This window comes from Sceloporus undulatus, chromosome 3 (genome assembly GCF_019175285.1).
Source record: "Sceloporus undulatus isolate JIND9_A2432 ecotype Alabama chromosome 3, SceUnd_v1.1, whole genome shotgun sequence".
Classification (NCBI taxonomy): domain Eukaryota; kingdom Metazoa; phylum Chordata; class Lepidosauria; order Squamata; family Phrynosomatidae; genus Sceloporus; species Sceloporus undulatus.
The window spans coordinates 214,951,899-214,974,076 of NC_056524.1; the positions used below are offsets into that span (position 1 = coordinate 214,951,899).

Genomic DNA, 22,178 nt, shown 5'->3' on the forward strand with positions numbered 1-22,178 from the left:
TCCATTTTGAGCATGGCCAAGAAGCATGGGCTTACATTTATATCAGTGTTTATAGCTCAGGGCGACCAGGCATGTCCTCCTTTTCCAGGACACGTCCTCCATTTCAACCTTCTGTCTGGAATCTGGAAAAGTCCTCCATTTTGAGCATGGGGAAGAAGCATGGGTTTGCATTTATAGCAGTGTTTGTGGCTCTTCCTTTTCCAGGGCATGTCCTGCAAAAGTCTGCCTTCCCCAGAGCTTCTAATCTTTGAAAGCTTTAGTCCACTCCAGAATTGGAGGATTTGTCCCTTTTTGTAAGAAACTGATACACTCTTCCCAGTCCCTCCAGATCCACGGATTCAAACACCCATGGCTTGGAAATATTTTACAAATATATCAGTTCCAAAATGGAAACCTGGACTTGGCCATTTTATACAAGGGACACCATTTTACTTTGACATTGCATTGAATGGGGCTTGAGCATCCACAGATTTTGGTATCCACAGGGGTCCACTTGTACTCCTTTTTTGTCCATTCTCACCAAGGCACCTTTTGGGAGGAGAAATCGCAATTTGAATGACGTAGGATTTACTAACTTGTGCTTTACTAGCTGGGAAGAGTCTTGTCTATGCCAGTCTCTTTGTCAAAGGTGCAACAATATCTGTGTGACAAAATGCATCCTAACCCCCCCCCCCCACAATACTACAGCTAGTGAAAATCCAAGACAGCATGTGTTCCCAGCAGCTGCATCATAGTGTGTTATGAGCTATCATGTGGCTTCTTCCAATCATGTGGAAAGTTTGTGCATCAGCAGAAGGTATTCGCAAATCTAACAAGCAAAGGTATGGAAAATCTCCATGCAATTCTGAGGATCTGTGTGGCAAGCTACCTTAGGTTTTATTGCTTAGGAGAGTGTTACATCACAGAGGTTTTTGGCCCCAAGACGTAATAAAAATGACTCAGCCATTGAAATCACTGCAGTGTAGAGCCTAACAGATCTATTATTTTCCTGCTGATGTTAATCAAGGATGCATAAAATCCATTGTGTTACATTGACTTTTACCTGGTTGGCAAATAGAGCTTGAAAATAGGCTTTGAGGACTAAAGCTTTCAGAAGTCCAAAGCAAGCATGGCTCACATGGTAATATTCACCTAAAGACTGTGGGAGTTGTAATCCTAAAAGCAACTTCCCCAGACACTACTGGCAACTGATCTACATCCTGTCTTTTGAGTCTTAGGTCCGTCTAGACCAAGGGTAGGCAACCTGCGGCCCGCGGGCCGGATGCGGCCCGGCGAGGCCTTGGGACCGGCCCCAGCCCGGTCCTGCCGCCGATTGCCGCCGGGGCCTTTGGGGGGGCAATTGTCTATAGAAGCCTCAGAAACATGCATTTATCTTAACATTTTTTTAAAAATCAGCAAATTTTTTCATGTGACCTCCATTTTTTTTAAAAAAAGTGTCTTCCATTTGAAAATTTTGTCCTACATTTGTCCTGGTTTATTTATATAGTTAATTTTTTAAAAAAATTATTTAATTATTTATTTTTTGGCTTCGGCCCCCCAGTTGTCTGAGGGACAGCAACCCGGCCCCCCGGCTCAAAAAGGTTGCCTACCCCTGGTCTAGACATAAGGTGCTTCTTCCAAATAACATTTCTATCCTGTTGTGGCCCTACCTCAGACATAGAATTATCTGATGATGACATCTTTTGGTAACACTGTCATGTTTTCCCATGGCAGCTTCTCTTTTTTCATGCTGGGAAAAAAATTTATAAGGAGAAGAAGATGAAACAGGTGCACAATGCCTTTTGACTGGTAGGAAGCCACCAACCAGAAGCACCTAGAAGTAGGTGTGATATTGTTCTGCTTTCCCTTTGTTGTTGCTGCTGGGTGCCTTCAAGTTCTTTCCGACTTATGGTGACCTTAAGATGAATCTATGATAGGGTTTTCTTGGCAAGACTTGTTCAGAGGGGGGTTGCAATTGCCAACCCCTGAGGCTGAGAGAGTGTGACTTGCCCATGGTCACCCAGGGGGTTTCATGGCTGAGCTGGGATTTGAACTCTGATTTCCAGAGTCACAGTTCAGTGCTCAAACCAGTGCAACTGGCTCACCTGCTTTGCCTAGTGACTGCTTATACTTTTTATAGAGAAGACTGTCATTTCACAATGAGGAAACTTTGAACTAAATCCAGTTGTTCGTCCTAACTTGAGTAGATTTAATGGGTCTACTTTAGTTGTGTCTAACAATTGCTTAGCTCTTTGCATCTGTAACAGTTACATTTAAGAAACCACTTATACCATAATTAGCGTATCTTTCACATACCATAATTGCTGTATCAGCATGAAGTTAAATTGTGGAATGAAGATTGGTTTGTGTGGTGGTATGTTGTTTTAAACTTCCAAGGTAGTAGCTATGGTAGTCTGTTGCAACAAGTACAACAGTAACAAAAACAATAAAATCTTGCAGCACTTTAAAAAGACTAACTCTGGTTCTCAAACTCTTTACCCTTGTGATTTCCACCACCACCCCATACATCTACATGCGGACACCGTTGCACTATTCAATGTAGTACATGAATAAAACATTTTGTTTGTTTAGTGTGCATATTTACACTTGCACATTCTGTATATTCATATTTGAAAATTTTATAAGGAAATAACATTGTTCAAATTAGAACAGTTTTATTTAAGTAAATTCAATATTTAACTCAACACATGTATAAATTTTAACAATACAAAAATTTGGGAAGGATGGATCAGGGCATCCCACCCCACAGATTGAGAACCACTCGACTAATTAGTTTTATTTGGTACAATTTTGTGACTACAACAACCTATTTCATTACATTCAACTTTATGAAGTAGGCTGCAGTCCATGAACATTTATGATAAATAATAATCTCTTAGTCCTTAAAGGCCCACAAAATTATTTTTTGATTTATACAAAAGTGCGATCCACTTTGGTTAACTCAGATTGGGCCTGTATCTCACTCTTAACCACACTGTATACTGTGTATATATCTATTTTTCATGAAACAGATATAATTGGTATAGATATTGAAAAGAATATGACTGATATCTACAGAATGATGTCTGGTAAAGAACAATCTCTCTCAGTGGTAAGACAATTGTCATCTATTGCCATGTAAACACTGAAATACAAGATTGAATTTCACTGTATGCATAGAAAAGTGCTCAGGCTGGTTGCTGAAAGGGCTTAATATGATTTACAAATGCCTTTAACATGTTGGTCAAGTATATCTAAATAAACATCAACCATATGACACTGCAGAAACTGTGCAGTTTTAACATTTCTCCTTGAAATGTTCTCATATTCAAGGATGACTGAACAGTCTTCTTTAGATGCGCTCAAACTGCCTGAAGATTGCATAAAAACAGCAACAACAACTCAACTGCCTTTCTTTGTATTAACAGGATGAGAAAGTGCAAGGCTTCCTGTTATGTGTGTGTGACAGCTGTAGATAAGTGGGGAGGCCCAAACAGGAAATCTGCCTTACTTCTGCAGCGTGACTTGTCTGAAGCTCAGGAACCATCTTAGATTGAAGTATCAATGGCATGATGTGCTGCTGCTGATCAAAACATGGGAGACATGGTAAAGACGAACCTCGAGGAGGAACCTCTGTTACCTCTGGAAAACGAGTGTTCCAAGACCATGGGAGAACTTGTGGAGGTCTCCATCAATGAAAGGCTTAAATTTGATGACACAGGCCTGTCCATGGTCCTACAGAATGGCTTGGAGAACCTCCGACTAGAAAACTCTCTCACAGATGTAACCTTGTGTGTGGGCAGCATGAATTTCTCATGTCACCGTGTGGTCCTTGCAGCAGCAAGCAATTACTTTAGGTAAGAGAAGGGTTTAAAATGAAGCACATGTTTATTGGGGTCTTCAAGGGAAAGCCATTAGATTTGGGTGAGAAATTATTCAAACACTTGCTTATACCCTGACTGTATTCTATACACTTCCCAAAGGATATCTGTGTTTTTGGTAACATATTTGGGGTAGCTGTCTTGGCCATATAGTAAAGTGCAGTAACATCCAAAATCCACAAAACAGTCATGCCTTTATTTGGCCAACCAAAATACATCAGGTATTTTGTGCATTTTGGTTGGTCAGATAAAGGTATTGCTGTCTTTTGTAGTTTGGATGTTATTGTACCATGTTTCGGTAGTCAGAAGAAGATTGTAACCAAATCTTATGGCTATTTTAACTTCCATGTTTCCAGGGGTACAGGAAAATAAATCATGAGAATGTTAGGCAGCTTTTCCTTTTACAAGTGGAATAATCTATGATATTTCTGCTTTCTAAGAGCTTCTGAATGGAAGACAGTACATTACAAAAGCAGGTGGAAATTAAGAAATGGGATGTGTTTAGTCTCCTATCTTTGTGAGGACCCATGGGGAAAAATGATCAGAGAAACGAAAGAGTAATCTTTTCTGGACATATTGGGGTACTGCTGTAGTGTTTGTGAAGTTGATGAGGAAACATTGGAAATGAAACGTGCTAAAATGTATCAGGCATCACTTTCATGGGTAAGTTGCTCCTGTGATCTGCATCAAATGCATCTACAGATGTTCATACTGTCATATACTTTGGTTATGAAAACAAGTGCTTTGTTAAATAGACATACATCTTTCCACACTATTGGCCCTTGTGGTCTCTTCCAACTCTATGATTCTATGATGCTCTGCTTTTTTGATTAATTGTCTTATAGCCTCTTTCATCTACCTGTTGAGGCTGGGCAGTAACCTGTCAGAGAGGCCATAGCTGCAGATTCCTGAACTGAAGAAGAGGTTAACTAGATGATCTCCCAACTAGTTTTCAACATAACTATTTTATGATTTTAATATGTTAAAATAACATTCTATTATTTTAACATTTTAAAATCTAGAAAGATGATATTCTAGTTTCTATCTTTAAAAAAGCATACAGAGTAGACATGCCCTTTCTGGACCGTGAGAGGAAGCAAACCTAAGACATGGTGAGAAACATTTTTTATTATTGTATTAATTATTGATCCAGCCTGGCTCGATATTAATTATTGACCCAGCATGGTGTAGTGGTTTGAGTGTTGGACTACCGTCTGGAAACCAGGGTTCAAATCCTGCTTAGCCATGGAAACCCATTGGGTGACCTGAAACAAGTTGCATTCATTCAGCCTCAGAGGAAGGCAAAGGAAAAACCCCTCCGAACAAGAAAACTCCATGATAGGGTCACGGTAAGTCGGAAATTACTTGAAGGCACACAGCAACAATTAATTAATTGTCAGAAAAGTTATAAATATCCCAGGCAGTGAAAATTATTCTAATATGTGTATTGTCTTTGGAATATTTTACCAGCTATAAATGAAAGAATGTAAAGTCTTCTGATACCAGCAGTTACCCAGTTAAGTCTAGATGTGAACCTGCGTTGCAAGCTTTCAGAACAGTGAAATATATGTTTTTGGTATTTGATTTCACATGTAACATGATGCAATGTTAGGCATCTAGCAGTGTCCTTATATTTCTTCTGATTGTAACCCATGGGGGGGGGGGTGGTAAGATTAGGAACTAGTAGTTACAAAAGAACTTCATCAGCTTTCAAAACGAATGGACAAAACCTATATTTTTATTGACAGGGTCATTTGATAAAAAAAGAAAAGAAAAGAAAACAGCACATATATTTGTTTGAATTGTCTCTTGCTTTTCTTTCAAAACTGGGACCTGAGCTGACTTACAATTAAAGGGAATAAACAAAATTAAACCATAAAATGCAAAAGCATTAAAAAAAACAATTTAAAAGCACACCAATAACAGAAAATATAGCACCCATCCAGTTAAATGCCCCGTCTGGAGTAAACAAGCTCAATCACGAGGTTTGCTTGAACACAGAGGTATTTGCCTGCTAGTACTGGCAGAAAAACAAGGTTTCTTAAACAGGTAGATCCAGAGCCTGGGGCCAGCCACTGAGAAAGCCTTTTTGACTAGACATGCTTCAGAAGGTATTGCCTCTCAGCCTTCCACTGGGAGAAATGCTCCTCCCAGAGATCTCCAAAGTGCCTTTTGTGGGAGGATACTCACATACTATATTTCAGATATCCCAGTCATGTAGGACTTTATAGGCACTTTTAATTATGCCCCCAAATTGATGGTAACCAGTGAAGCTGACATACCAAGGGAATTGTACACTCCTGCAACTAGCCCCATGGAACAGTATAGGTACAGCATTTTATCAACAGCAAAGTCACAGATATCATCATTTTTGGCACAAGACTGCCTTTTGTATTTGTAGTGTTTACAAATATAATTCACATCTTTCAGTCTTGTCCACTGTCTTCTTTCTAGTTCCTCTCGTTGTGGGTGTGAGTCAAAAATACTTTGCTTTCAGTCTTGTGCATACTTAACTTGGAGTATCTGTGACTGAATTAATCGGGTATTATGTCCAAGTAAATGTGGACACAATCAAGATCTGAATAAGATTTACGATGGTGTAGCCATGTGTCCTTACCTCTTTTTTCTCCATGCTGATTTTCACCTTTTTGTTGCAAGTACCTGTTCGCAACCAATTCTTCAATACTACATAAAATACTCTATCAATAATTCTTTTAATATGTTCATTTGATTTGTATAACTTTTCTGAAATCCAGAAAGAAGATTTGTGGAGATTTAAACAGTTAGAACGGAAAAGAAATATGAATGGCTTGTTGCAATGCATTTTTTTTGTTCCTTAGAAGTACTTGGAAAGTGGGTTTTTTGTTTGTTTGTTTGCTTGATTTTAAGCCACAGAAATTGGTATTCATCACCAGATTTTTTTTTTTTTTTGCAATTCAGAAAGAGCAAATTGCAGTCCTAAAGGTCTGAACATTTTTATATTTAATAAAGAAAAATTGTATAAATTTAGAATTCTTTAGAAATTTTCACAAATTTCTCATTGGAAAATGGTCAGCCTAATATTACATAGTATGGGAGACAAGATGGATCCTTTCAGCAATGCATAAGTGAGTGGTGGGAATCATGTAGTCCTCCAAATCTTGTTGGACTGCAGGTTCCAGGAGCCCTAGGCAGCAAGGCCAATGCTGAGGAATGCTAATAGATAAGTCTGACAACATCTGGAGAACTACGTGATTCCCACCCCTGCCATAAGTCAGTGATTCAAAGTAGGGCAGCAGATTGCTGGGAATGCCTTCTGAGAGGAACTTTCCAGGAAAGCAAAAGCTGGGACCACCTAGTTTCATCCCAGCACTGCAGTTCAGAAGAATTCTAGGTCTAGAATGCCACTGAGAGTTGAGAAAAATCAGTTCATTCTGACCATTTATTAATGTAGATCATTTACCTGAACAACTAATTCAGCTTCCATCTCAAAGCCAGGATGGAAACTAAAAATAAAAATAACCTAAATAATCAGTCTCATTAAGAAATACCTGAAATTTTGGTCACCATATTGCCTAAATGTTGTCCAGATATGGTTTCAGAAGTCAGTAATGAATAATTCTTAGAATAATAATAATAATAATAATAATAATAATAATAGGATTTATTTATATAACGCCCAATCACTGGGAATCCGAGTGGTTTACAACAGAGGGAATAACAGACGGTTCCCTGCCCTCAGGCTTACAATCTAAAAAGACACGACACAAAAGGAGAAGGGAATGGTGGGGGGGGATCAGATCTAGCATTCTTCTCTCCCTCTGAGGCCTGAACCAAGGCACATGTGTTACCCATGCTGCTCCATATATAAATTTTGGTATAAATGATAACCCTTAATGACCCCTAGATGAACTCTAATAGCCTGTCCTCCATTACTAGCAGGCATGAGGACATGCACACACACCCTTGAGGGGCACCCACATCATCATATCTAGAGAGTCGCATAAAAGGGATTATCATAGGACCAGGAAGAGCAAATATTTGCCTTGCCTGAGGCTCTTGCTCCCAGGGTCTGTTGTCCAAGCAGCTTAAGACCACTAAGACAATCAGACAGGGACATCCAGGTGAAAAGCAAGTAATTAAACACCTTTGTTCTCACCATCAAGCACCTTTGCCAGAAGCAAGATTTTGCCTATAAATACTCTCAGATTTGCCTGTTCACTGGGCCAGTCTGGATTTCAGGGGGAAGCTCTGTCCCCTTGAACCCTGACCTGGCTCCTGGCTCCTGATTTCTGGCCAGTCATTCCATGGCTGAGCCTCATGCCATCCTCATCATATTCCATTTGGATTCCTGGAGGGAGTCTACATTCTGGTACGTATCACCCCAGTGATGCCTAAAATCCTATTCCATGCTAACCTATGCTTTTCCTGAGCCTTGTATGTGTGTGTGTATGCTAGTGAATCGTATGTGTTTTTCCCCTTATAAATAAATTGGTTATTAATTCTAGAAGTCTGTCTCAGCTCCATTTATTGGGACCCCCTGGTCTACTCCGTATACATATCGGGAGACGATTCTGCAAGGGCTGTCGTAGCCAGCCCCCTCTTGCAATATTTGAGCTAAACTACAATAATAAAATTCCCCTAAACGGACCTTGGCTACACATGGACCTGAGGGAGGGCTCTTCTTCTTCAGGCTAGCCCTGATGGAGCTGGGTCTGCCTGATCGCTCCCTCTCAGGCCAAGATGACAGTTAAAGGAGGGAGGAGTCTCTTCCTTCAGGCAAACCCTGATGGAGCTGGGTCTGCCTGATCGTTCCCTCTCAGGCCAAGTATATATTCAATAATAATAAGAATAATCTTGTATGCCCTTCTTATAATACACCATGACGCTGTACAGACTGCCCCAAAGGGGTGGGTCTTTGGCATCCCTTTTTGCTCCAGATTGGGGGTAGAGCAGCCTCACCAGCAGCCCTGTGGCCCCAATTCAGAGTTTTTCTGGACCACGGAGAAGCGGCAAAATGCTGCTTCTCTGTGGCGCGGAAAAGGGGTGTCCTTGGGGCTTCACGCCCTTGGACAACCAGGAGCCAGAGCCATGGCAGAAAGCCAGAGCCCCGGCATCGTTTCCGTAGCCGTTTGGTTTCTGCGGGAACGATGCATGCGCCCAAAAGGAGCTCCATTTCGGAGCTCCTTCCTATGCTGCAGCCAGGCCTCCATAAGTGGCCTGGGGCAGTGTGGAGACGACATGCATGCGCTGTGCCATTTGGACGCCGTGCGTGCGTGACATCATCATGGTGGCCCCCGTGTGGACGAGAAGTCACCATGATTACGCCGCTGCCATGTACTAGGGTTGTGGGGCATGCGGTCGCTCCGTCCCTGAGTAACCCTAGTACGTGGCCAGGCTGGTGCAATGCGACAGTCTGTACCGAGCCCATATTACCCAAGGGATCTGAGGCTTGTCTAAGGCAGCATCTGCACCACAGAAATAATCCAGTTTGACACTACTTTAACTGCCATGGTTCAATGCTATGTAATCCTGGGATGTGTAGTTTGTTGTGACATCCAAGCTCTCTGACAGAGAAGGCTAAATGTCTCACAAAACTACAATTCCCAGAATTCCAAAGTGCACTGAGTCATGGCAGTTATAGTGATGTCATGCTGGATTATTTCTGCTGTGAGTATACCCAGGGAGGTTCTAAATGAATTAAGATTTTAACTACAGGTTCTAACAACTAGCACATTCCTGCATGGTTGTGCTATACTAGGCCTGCATATCTGTGTGCTTTTGCACCTCAGAATTATTCAATGGGTAATATCCTAATATTGGTTTTTCATATATGACATTCAGCTATTCCTCTACTGAATGTTGATAGGTTTCAGGACTTGTTGGTCAAAAAGGATAAGATCAGTGACTGATAACTCCATCCCATTGGTAACTTGTTTTTATTCATCTTCTTCTCTTGTTCTGAAGATAAGTTTTTAAGGTGGTATTTGCCAAGGGTAAACATTTCCAATAAACACTGCTCTCTTTCCTTCCCTTTTAGTTTATTCCTTCTCTTGCTGACATATCAGCTACCCAGTGAAGAACACAACATCATGCTTAGCTAAATTTCTCAAACTAAATTCAATATTAGTTTCAATTAGGGTAGGCCCAATGGAACCTTTTAGACTTGAGTTACTTGTCACATACAGTTTCCATTGCTTTCAGTGGGTTTATTTTTACTCTTTAGTCTATTGTAGTTGCACTAATCACAAAGGACAAAGTCTGAAAGTTGTTGGTCATTATTTATTTGTATGGGTGTGTGCATGTGTGTGTATGAAGAGGTGTTACTTAAAATAATTATCATTGTATATACAATGGGATCTTGCCATCCATGGGCTTGCTATCCACTGATTTGAGCATCCCAGATGGCAGCTGGGCATGCAGCCACACTAGAGCACACGCACATGTTACACCACCATTAGGGACAATAGAACTTGAGGTCCCGTGTTTTTTCAGAGGTGTGTGTGTGTGTGTGTGTGTGTGTGTGTGTGTGGGTGGGTCCGGAATAGATCCCCCACAGATATAAAGGTCTGACTATATACTCACTGACCACTTTTTGCATTTAGTCCAAAAGGAGCTACAGAGGGAGTCTTTTATACAATGTGTGTTCTTTTTATGTTTTTTAACTTTTGTATGTTTAATGCAATTTTATATTGTTTTAGCAAGGTGTTTTTAATTGTTTTAAATTTGTTTTATTGTAACAAGCCACACACTATGGAGTTTATCGCATCGCGTTCCGAGAACATTTTTGGAACCCGATTGGAACGGAACACTTTCAACTTTACCGTATGTTTCTGTCCCCATCGGGTTCCCATCGCATTCTACATACCCCTCAAAGCGTTCCATATGTGTTCCTCGGAGGGAACGGATGAGAAAGTGAATCCAAGCTTGTGGAAACGTTTTTAAAACGGTCCAAGAAATGTCAGAGGCGGTAATGTAATCCGTTCTTACTTACTGTTCCGTTCCCATGTTTCTGGCCTTGTTGGTGATTGGCTGAAAGGACTTCCCTCCCTGCATTCTGTTTCCCAAGCCTTAGCCTGGCCCTGGATGGGGCTCCACGATCGCAGAGTCCTCCAAAGCCTGGCTGGGGCTTGAGAGAGGCTGTCTCCCAGGCCCCAGCGAGGCCTTGGACAAGGTTTAAAAATGTAGGACCTTTTTGTTAAAATTTCCTGGCCAGGAAATTTTTTTAAAAAGTCCTACATTTTAAAACCTTGTCCTACATTTTTCCCAGTTTGGAGGTCCCCAGGGATGGCAACGTTATGTTTATGTATATGTATAACATTTATATATATATATGTGTGTGTGGGTGTGTAAAAGTATACATACAATATATATACAATATACATATTTTTAATATGTAATATATACAATATATATATAATATATAATATAAATATATTACACACAATATATACATATAATATATATGCATATTTTATATATATATATATATATATATATACACACACACACACGCACATACATCAATTTTTGTATATATAGATTGCTGACTATATGTGTGTGTGTGTGTGTCTATATGTATGTGTGTATATAAAGAGATTAGGTTATGTTTGCACAAATATCTCCCTGTAAAAGACTTTTGTTCTGTGTATGTGGTACTCATGAACAAGAATACACTGTTACAAATAGGCATGCGCAAATATTGAAACGTTCTCATACTTATCACACTTCCTATAAGGACAAATGCGGTAAATTGTATTCCTGTAACGTTCTCGGAACGTTTTACATTTTGGAATGTGATAATATCTGTTCCCATAACGTTACCTCTTGAAATGTTTTGGGAACAGAATAGAAACGTTTCAGGCACTGATGCGATAAACTTCTATGCCTCTGAGGATGGCAAGGGCAAACCCCTTTTAAAGAAACTTGCCAAGAAAACCCCATGACTTGAAGGCACACAACAACTTTGTTTTAAACTGATTTAAATGTTAACAGTTTTAAACTGATTTTATCTGTGATCCACCCTGGGGCCCTTTCCAGGAAAAAAGCAGCATATAAACAAACAAACAAACAAACAAACAAACATTTGCAAAGTGAAAATTCAAAGTGCTTCCCTTTGGACCAATGCCATGCAAAGATCTTGTCTGATGAAACTGCTTTACTTCAGTGAACTTGTATTACCTGGTGAACGAGTGCGTTCTTATGAAATGCTGTTAAAGGAACCTCCAGAGCTCTAGTTCTAATTTTCTGTCTACCAATTCATAGCCTTAGGGCTCTATAGATCTCTTCTACATACACCTAAGGACATGAGTAGAAACTCACATGCATTACTCTGGCAGATTGACAGGTTCAGTACCTGCTAGTGTGTGCATGAGTGATTAACAATTTTTAAAAATAATGTGCTTTCCTATCTTCAAAATTGTTTTCAATCATATGCAAATTTAATATGGAATATGTCCAGAGGAGGCTAAGCAAAATGGTAAAAGTTCTGGGAACCAAGCCCTGTGAGGTGCAGCTTACAAAGTGGGGTATGTTTAGCTTGGAGATGGGAGGATGGAGAAGAATGATAGCTGTCTTGAAACATTTAAAGGCATGTCATGTTGGAGTGAATTAGTTTCCTGGTGCTCCAAAGACTAGAAGAGAAACCAGTGGATTCAAATTATGAGAGAAGAGATTCCATCTGAACATAAGAATGAATGTCTGGATGATAAGAACTATTCAACAGTGGATAGACTGTCTCCAAGGGCAGTGGACTCTCTATCACTCAAGGTCCTTAAACAGAGGTTGGATGACTGCCTTTGGAGTGCTATAGTTCTGCATTCCTGTATGGCAGGAGTGTTGCAATACAAGGCTTTTGTGGTCCCTTCCAACCTCATGATTCTAATCTATTAGCAGTTTAACAATTAAAATTATTTGACTGGGTGATAGTCCAAAATTATACATACACAAGTGCATGTATGTAACACATGTGTATGTGTATATGTTTACATGGACACACAGAGACGCAGACAGACATTGTTTTAAATGCTTTTCTTTGTTATTCATCACCTTGGGAGCCCTTGTAGATGGGGAGATGACATATAAATACTTTCAATTAATAAAATATGCTGATTAAGTTGAGTATGTTCAGCCTGGAGAAGAAAGGATTAAGAGGAAATATGATAAGCCATCTTCAGATTTCACAATAATTCAAATCCTTGATAAAAGAAATTTAATTTCTGTTTGCAGGCTTTCAAAATGAATTTATTTCAGGAGGTTTTTGCTGATTGGTTGCTTTTATTTTCATTCATAATTGTTAAAACAGAAGCAAACAAAATTGTTAAACAAGACAATTAATTGTCCAGTACGGCAGATATACAAGCAAACAATATCAAAACAAATAAATAGTGTTTGTTTAATAATATAATTTTCAAAGGAGATACTGCATTTTAACAAATATTCTGAAGATATGCCTTTTATTTTATTGATCAGCTTGATGATAATTGAAATGTTTGGTTGTTCTCATTTTTATTTTTGTAGTTTTATTATTCTTCTGATTTGATATTTATTATGTCACTATGAATACTTTAAAATAGAAAATCAACGTGAAAGTTCTTTCAGATAAATAAATGGTGTGTGTAAAGTTACTTGAGCAATAATAGTATTATTATTGTTTCCAGAGCCTATTACAGAATGACTCTTATTTCTAGATTTACTGTAACAAATCACCTCCCTTTTCCCCTTCAGGGCAATGTTTTGCAATGATTTAAAAGAAAAGTATGAAGAAAAAATAGTAATTAAGGGAGTTGATGCAGAGACAATGCAGATTCTGTTGGATTACACATATACAAGCAAAGTGCTGATCACTAAGGAAAATGTACAGAAAATCCTGGAAGCTGCCAGCCTTTTTCAGGTTAGTGAATATATCTAACACATGGAAAAATACACAGACATGTTCTGCATGTAACATTAAACCACAGACAGATGCTTGGAAAATTACTTCTAAAGTATAATTAGTTACTGTTATAATGTGAAGTGGAAGGCTTTCATGGCCGGCATCCATAGTTTTTTGTGGGTTTTTTGGGCTATGTGGCCATACTGTTATTGTTATAGTTCCAAGTCCCTCCTCTGCTTAGTAAATTAACATTGCTGTGGAAATTTTTAAAAAGTAACGGTTTACTTTCCTGCTTCTTAAATGTAACTAAAGATGTCTTTAAAGATTTAAAGATATTTGATAGCTTTAACAATATCTGAATTCTACAGCCTGTTGGCCTGTTGTGCAATGCAGGTTCTCCTCCTTTCATTTCACTGTTGCCCTTAACACGCACACCACCGCAAGACACAGTACAAGCCATCTCTTGATATTTCTTCTCCACCATTTAATAAAGCTCTGTAACTTCAAATGTAACTTTACAAATTACAAATTATACCACAATAAAGTCATACTTTACACCAGAGTAAAATTATCCCTTGCTAAGTTATGACAATAATGTGACATAGGCTGCTTCCACACCTGCAAAATAATTCAGCTCTAGTGTGTAGTATACATTCCTTGTTTTCCTTGTTAGTACCACACTCACCTTTTTTAATTCAAACTCAAATTGATCTTAAAGTCACACATTTCTGAAGTCATATTGATATCAATGTATATTTTTACCATTGTCCAAGTGTTTAATAAATCAGATTAAAACAGCGGCTCTGTTTTTTTATTTGGTCTTCCCGTCATACATATTCATATCAACCAATAGCCTCTCTTGTTTTCCTGTCATTCTACATGCCCACTTGCACTCTAGTTGGATGGACCCACATGCACTCCCATTGAATGGCTCCCTCATTGGCATTCCTCACTCAGGAAAATTAAAAAGAAACAGTGGAATTGGCTGGGGAGGAATGGGTGAAAAATATTGACATAAAATATTTCCATTAAAAAAGGCCCTTCCTGAGGCTAAAACCTAGAGGGACCTTGGAATGTTTCCAGATTTCGAAATGTACCTTCTGAACGTTTCAGGGTATATGTGCAATCGGTCAATTTTTGGCAAAACAATTTTTAAGAGAATAGGAGTGCAAGACCCTGCATAGAGCAGGTGTGAGCACATGTTAGGAGCTTGTGGGCACACGGCCACTGGGGCCCTTAGAAGATCCAACCCTCTTCTGGCCCCTTATTGACAATTTTTCCCCCTAGTCCTTAGGGTATGTGTGGCCAGTGTTGCCACATTTTTGCAACCTACAGACCAGGGGTAGGCAACCTTTTTGAGCCGGGGGCCGGGTTGCTATCCCTCAGACTACTGGGGGGCCGAAGCCAAAAACCAAATAATTAAATATTTTTTAACAAATTAAATAAATAAATAAACCGGGACAAATGTAGAACAAAATTTTCAAATGGAGGGCACTTTTTTAAAATAAAAAATGGAGGACACGTGAAAAAAATTTGCTGATTTTTAAAAAATGTTAATATAAATGCATGTTTCTGAGGCTTCTATAGACAATTGCCCCACCATGCCCCTCGCGCGAGAGGCCAAAAGCCCCGGTGGCAATCGGTGGCAGGACCGGGCTGGGGCCGGTCCCAAGGCCTCGCCGGGCCGCATTCGGCCCGCGGGCCGCAGGTTGCCTACCCCTGCTACAGACCATACTTTTCCCATTTCTTGCACAGATGAATTTTTACCTTTTATTCTGATATGGTTTTTAGTAATATAACATAAATTTAAATACCAATTTAAATTTAATTAAATTGTTAAGAAGGCTCATCTTTTAATGTAAATGCAGTTGAATTAGACGCTTTAAGTCTATTTACAATTGACCTTGCATCTTAAACCTTTCCCACCCATTTTCCATCCCTTTCAATAGTTATGATGCTTAAAAAAGGTCTGCACAATCTAACATTACAGATATTGCATAAGTTACTGATTTGTGAGCTTCATTTCTGTAAAGATTGGTCCACATGTTTCTTTAAAAACAGGAACTGAATGGTTTAAAGGCAAAGTCTGTTATCTTTCAGTTTTCGTAAGCAGTCTAAATGTGTCAACACGACACGGCTCTGAGCACAAGACCTCTGCAAATACTTTAAGAATCAGTCTACCCTTTTAAAAATGTGTTTTTGCTTTTTCACTTCTCTCTTTTCCCTTTAAGTTTGTTTTAAAACCATGCTTTGCTTTATACATAGCCCATTGTGAGGGTAGGTGTAGTGAAAGAAAATAGCTTCAGAACTGGCATGTGGTTTTGTCAACAGTGAGAGAGAAACCTGCCTAGCTAGTGATATTTTCCATCCCCTTTGCCAAATTGGTTCCCTCTTGTGCATTGGATGCAGAGAATGATGGGAGTTGTAATCCAACATATCTTGAAAAAAGCATCTTGTTGCGGAGGTAAATAAATTGTAAAAATGGCTCTTGAAATCTTTTCCAACTCTGTAATTTGGGGGACCTATCTAGATAATCAGGTTACACTATGCCCCTCATACATGTTTAAAGACTCTGTAGGACAGTCCTATAAGCCTCAGTATCCACATCCAGTCCTCGTCTTGCTGCTGGGGGGGTTGTTGTGATAATCTTGTGGCCCTCAACTCTACTTTTTAAAGTATGGGTAGAGGACTGTAGTGGGCTTAGGGGCCAATTTTGACAGTTGCCTAAAAATAAAAACAGAAGGAGTGGCTGGCAATGCACTTCTGATTTTTTAAAACTTTTTTTTAAGTTTAGCAATCCAGCGGGAGGAAAGAACCTATTTAAAAGGTGAATTTCCATTCCTGGATACATTCAGGAGAGGTAGGCCATCCCTTTTTGCCAGAAAAATGGTGATTCAACGCTTCTGTATTGGCTTGGGACTGCAAAAACAGCTTTGCAATGCCTCATGGAATCAAGGGTCCAGTTTTTACCCATCCCTGTTTTAAAGACTGATGCTCACAAAAGCAAAATAAGGAGCACTCAGTTGGTGTGTGTGTGTGTATTCAGAGAGCTTCCAGATTAGCCTTTTTAGCATACAATCACTCAGAGCTGTTTCACACTACACAGTGAAAACACTGTGATTCCACTTAAACTGCCATGACAGCATCTTATGAAATCTTGGGCTTTGCAGTTTAGGGAGGGGTATTTTTAATTCTCAGCCACAGAGCTCTAGTGCCTCACCAAATGAAAAATTATAGTCTTGTCTTATTCATTGAGTTTTTGGAGAAAGAATCCAGACTTTGTTCCTTCCCCTTGTAACTTTCCTATCTTTTTCCAAGGACATTATCAGACAAGGGAAATTGGAAGTATAATCCAATGGCAATCCAAACACAATCATGGTAGATAGGTTCCGTTCCTACCTCTCAGGCAGATTCCAGATGGTGGAGCTGGGGGACTGTCGCTCCAATAAGAGGGCCCTCACATCAGGGGTCCCTCAAGGAGCGATTCTGTCCCCTATGCTATTCAACATTTACATGAAGCCGCTGGGAGAGATCATCCGGAGACACGGGGCATGGTATTATCAATACGCTGATGACACTCAAATAGTCTTCTCTGTGTGTCCGACTGATTCAATGACTAGGGATGGCATCTCTCCGCTCAATGCCTGTCTGGAGTCGGTAATGGGCTGGATGAGGGAAAATAGACTCAGCCTGAATCCAGAGAAAAAGGAAGTACTTGTGATAGGCTCCCCCGGTCCCGGGAAGGAAATCTGTCCACCTGTCCTAAACGGGGTCACGCTCCCCGTGAAGGACACAGTTTGCAGTCTGGGGGTGCTTCTGGACTCGTCGCTTCACCTGGCTCCTCAGGTGGATGTGACAGTCAGAGGTGCCTGCTATCAGCTTCGGCTGATACGCCAGCTGCGACCCTACCTGGACTGGAGGGACCTTGAAACAGTGGTACACGCACTGGTATCCTCTCGACTTGATTTCTGTAATGTGCTCTACATGGGGCTACAGTTGGTTCAGAATAAGGCAGCAAGGCTGGTCACTGGTAGCTCCAGGGCCAGCCACATAACACCTATTTTGAAAGATCTGCATTGGCTGCCTATTCGCTTCCGGGCGCAATACAAGGTGTTGGTCGTTACCTATAAAGCCCTAAATGGCTTGGGCCCAGAGTACTTGGAGGACCGCCTCTCCCCATATAATCCGCCCCACACTCTCAGGTCAGGTGGGAGAAAACTCTTGAGAGTTCCTAAGATGAGATACGTTGCGACTGCGCAAAGGGCTTTCTCTGCTGTTGCCCCGCAGTCTTGGAACTCTCTCCCTGATGAGCTCCGCTCAGCCCCTTCCCTTGAGTCTTTCAAGAAAAACCTTAAGACTCACCTATTTCGCCAAGCCTTCCCCCACATGTCCTGACTGCCATTCTCTCCTGTATACTGTGTGTAGACTATGTGATTGTATTTTGGATTGTTTATTGATTTTAATTGCTTTTAATTACTAGGAATGAATGATGGATTTTAATGATGTTTTGTATTGGGGATTTATGCTATGTATCTTGTATTTTATCATATATTGTAAACCGCCGTGATCGCAGGAACGGCGGTATAAAAATAAAGTTTCATTCATTCATTCATTCATTCATGGGGTTTAACATTATTGCGTGATAGACTACCACACCATTTTTGTTTGTAACTGGATCCAAACTAACTCGGGGGAGATTTAGTGGAAATGGAGGCGTATTTACATCGAGCATACACTGCTCACAAAGATAGTCATTTGAGGGGCCAATTCTAGCATTATAGTCCCCCCATCAATAAACACCCTACAGGATCAGGTTTGTTAGTAAACTCATCAATATAATTAGATAGGTGGTCCCAATAAATTGAACTTGTTAAATTATTATAATTTGCTGGTATATAAATATTAACTAATATTATTTTAACAGACTCGAATTTGAGAAGAATTGCTTGTGCAATCTCCTTACAAGGGGTTAGAATTACATGCTGAAGGCCACTAATTATTTTTATCATAATAGCTAATCCTCCCTTATATCGTCCCTTTTTACCAGATCTTACTGCCGGGACGCAAAAAGATATATATCCATGTAAGCAAATGTCATACGGACACCATGTCTCCTGTAAACAAACAATGTCAAACTTATTGATATATTCAATAAAATCTACATCACCACTTTTCCTTCCCCAACTCGCAATATTCCATGAAAGTAGCGTAAAACTTGGGGAACTCTTATGAGCACTCTCCGGCAGTCACTGAATAGGGTCTGGTACAATTGAAGATGTAATTTGTTCATCTAACTGGATACAACCATTCCAGTTAGAACTATACGGGTCTCTTGTCAGTGATACTGCTTGAGAAGTCACTTCTGGAGTGGTCTGAGTTGTCCTTCTAGGTTTGACTGTTAAATCTTCGGAGATAGGTGTGACCGTTAGTTGATTTGTATCAGGGAGTCTAGAGGGTCGCTGCGTAGCCTTTTCTTCAGTTTGTTTGAGCTCAGGATCGTCTTTCTGGTGAAGCTTATCATGAGGTTTGTCGAGGGGTTTATCAATGTATGGACTAAAGGAAATAAGCTCACTTAAGTCTTTGGCCCAATTTTGGTGACGAGATTCCACATTTTCCACCACTTCAAGGTCAATTAGGAACTTTTCTTTAGATGGTTGGAGAACATTTGATGATAAGGATGTATCAGAACAGTTCATAAATTGTACTTTATTCCCATGGTTGATTTGGCAATCATCAATGTTTGGAGGGATTGTATCAGAAGATAGGGACGCTTCTGCTACATGTTGACTGTTAGTTACCAATTCAATTGCTTGGCACATTTTAGACCATTCATCCTTAAGTATATTGAGTTCATTGATATTATTTTGTTTATCCTTCGAAATATGTCCAGAATTATCAGAACCCATTCCTTCAGATTTTCTTTCCTTGAGGGATATGAGAGGATTTAACACTCTATTGGTATATACCCTCACACAGTGTATGTCATAATTTTTTATCAATGAGGACTTTTTAGCCAGTAATGTACTGGGAGCAGCTGGGGAATTGAAGGTCAAGATTAATCGTGAATAATGTCCTACGCTTGGTAGGAAATGAAAAGATTTTAACATGACCTTCCAAGATTCCCAACCCAATAGCTTGCTTAAGGAGTACTTGATATTACAGTATACAAATTGGACCATCTACCCATGTTGATTGGGTTATATCCTATGGCTAGCATCACCTGAGAAGACTGAATTTGAAGAGCTGAGGAAAATTCAGTGGGGTTAGGATAATCATAAAGAGGTATTGAATGTAGATTAGGTCCATTTGAATAGTTTGTTCTCTCTTTGTTGGATATATTATTTATTAATGCTTCAAGACAATTAAGGATTGTTTTTTGAGTTGGGAACATAAGAAAATTTATTCTACCTCTCCCAGAGTATGCTCCCCTTTTGTATTTGGCATTCCCCCCTGTTGTGGTGAGATACCAAAGTATTTCCAATCATTGTCCCTTCAGGCTGCGAGGAAAGCCTTCCTCTTTGCAAGACTGAACATCCATCCGTCTTGTGTTACTAAGGGGAGATATATGAAAATTCCATTTGCTAACCGTTTATGTTTTTGTGAAGCATCCCCAGATACCCTACAACATATTGTCTTTCTTTGCCCATTGTATCAAAAACCGAGAAAGAAATTGATAATGAAACTGATGGAAATGAATTACTGTGTAATGGATATAACTCTAGTGCATTTATTGGAGGATTGTAATGAGCAGATTACACGATTAATGTCAAATTTTCTAATGGAGGCAACAAAAATTTGGTACAATTTGAACAGCTGTAGTGCATAGAATAACTTGTATAAGGAAGGAATTTTAAAGTATCTATGTAAATAATTTTAGTTATAATTTTAATTGTGTATTATGTTTTTGAGATGCCTAATAAAGGTTATGGGCAGTAGGAAGTCAGTTCGAACGCAATCATGGGGTTTCATGTTATTGTGTGAGAGGTGATCACACGCAATTTTGGGCAATGGAAAGCTATTTTCAGGCAATAGGAAGTCAGTTTGAATGCAATTTAAATTCATGTAAATTCGCTGAACTAGCAAATTCACGTGAATGTGTTCTGGCTCCACTTTCTTTTCATTTGAAATTAAGAAAAATTCCTCCCTTGTGATAAACTACTAACTTCCTTCTTTTTACAGAAAAAATTATTGGAGAAGCAGACACATAATTGCAGTAAAAGTTATTTTGATTGGTAATGCTAAGAACCCGTCCCTTGGAAAACACCACAGAATATCAGTTAGTGAAACATAACAGTATCCCGGTCTCTTAGGAGGTTTCTATCTGGAAGCAGTGACATTACTAGGGTTGGCATCACCAGTTGCAGTAGCTCTGGGTGTCACCCCTCCGCCCCCCCCGCACTGACCTCCTCCCATACCACACCATGCAGAATCCTTAGTAATGTTTTCTGTACTAATATTACTCATTAATCATATTTCCTGCATATAACTGAATGTCATGGTAATAGTTGTGACATAAATAACTAGCAAAATTAGCATTATACCTTTAAATTACAATGTCATACACACAAGTGCATTTTCATGTATATACTTCATGTAGCTGAAGTGAAAATTTGGTAAAATTTGATGTTTTTAATTTTTTTTAGAAAGAATAAAGATTTTAATTTAAAAACATATTTTTTAAAAAAATAAATTTATTATTTATTAGAAAAAGAACACTCTGGGACCTCTCATTTCTCCTGACACTGAAGCTCACCTCACTCACACTATGTCTCCAGCATTTTAATGGGGCACAGGTGGATGCCACAGCCCATTTCTGCCAAAAAGCAGTTGTTTGAGGAACAATGGTGTCACTCTCCCCCTAAGGGTTTCGCCTGGTGTAATCTGTACCACCCCACATCTCTTAGTGACACCACTGTCTGGAAGCAATTCTTATGCAGGGTAGTAATACTGACTATTATACAGGCTAAGTGTTTGGCATGGGGTTCTACACAATGAACGAGAGAGAGAGAGAGATCTGGTTATAGGGCTAGAGCAGATGGGCAGGAAAAAAGAGGCTATATCCTGTGTTTTCTGACTGCAGGGCGAAACCCCGTTGTCCACACCACCCATTTCCAAGGTGGGCTGAACACCCACAGGCAATCTGCGCAAGGGGACATCAAGCCATACTGTGCCATTATTTTTTTGTCGCCTCTCCATGATGCATGTGCACCATCACACAAACACACCACCTACAACCTTCCTCTTCCCCCAAGATGCCCTTCTATTGGATGACCACACTTTGATTGGCCACACAGTTGCATGTGTGATACACCACCGGTACAGCACATCAGTGCATTGTTATACTGAATGATACACTGGCAGAGCACCATCATGGAGGCTCCCCATACACAACCCCTTTACCCTCCTTCATCCCACGTCCTCCCATTGGACTGTCTGGTTTGTGTTTGTTGTAATTACATTGATTG

General features: G+C 39.8%; 1 protein-coding gene across 1 annotated transcript in view; it reads left to right on the top strand.

The window, feature by feature from the left end:
• Positions 1–518: 518 nt before the first annotated feature.
• KLHL6 (kelch like family member 6) overlaps positions 519–22,178 on the top strand; it is a 42,581-nt gene continuing 20,921 nt past the window's right edge. Inside the window, exons 1-3 of the mRNA XM_042457320.1 lie at positions 519–821; positions 3,408–3,836; positions 13,566–13,731. Of these exons, the coding sequence (XP_042313254.1) occupies positions 3,574–3,836; positions 13,566–13,731 (429 nt within the window). The 5' untranslated portion in view covers positions 519–821; positions 3,408–3,573. The remainder of the gene's footprint in view (positions 822–3,407; positions 3,837–13,565; positions 13,732–22,178) is intronic.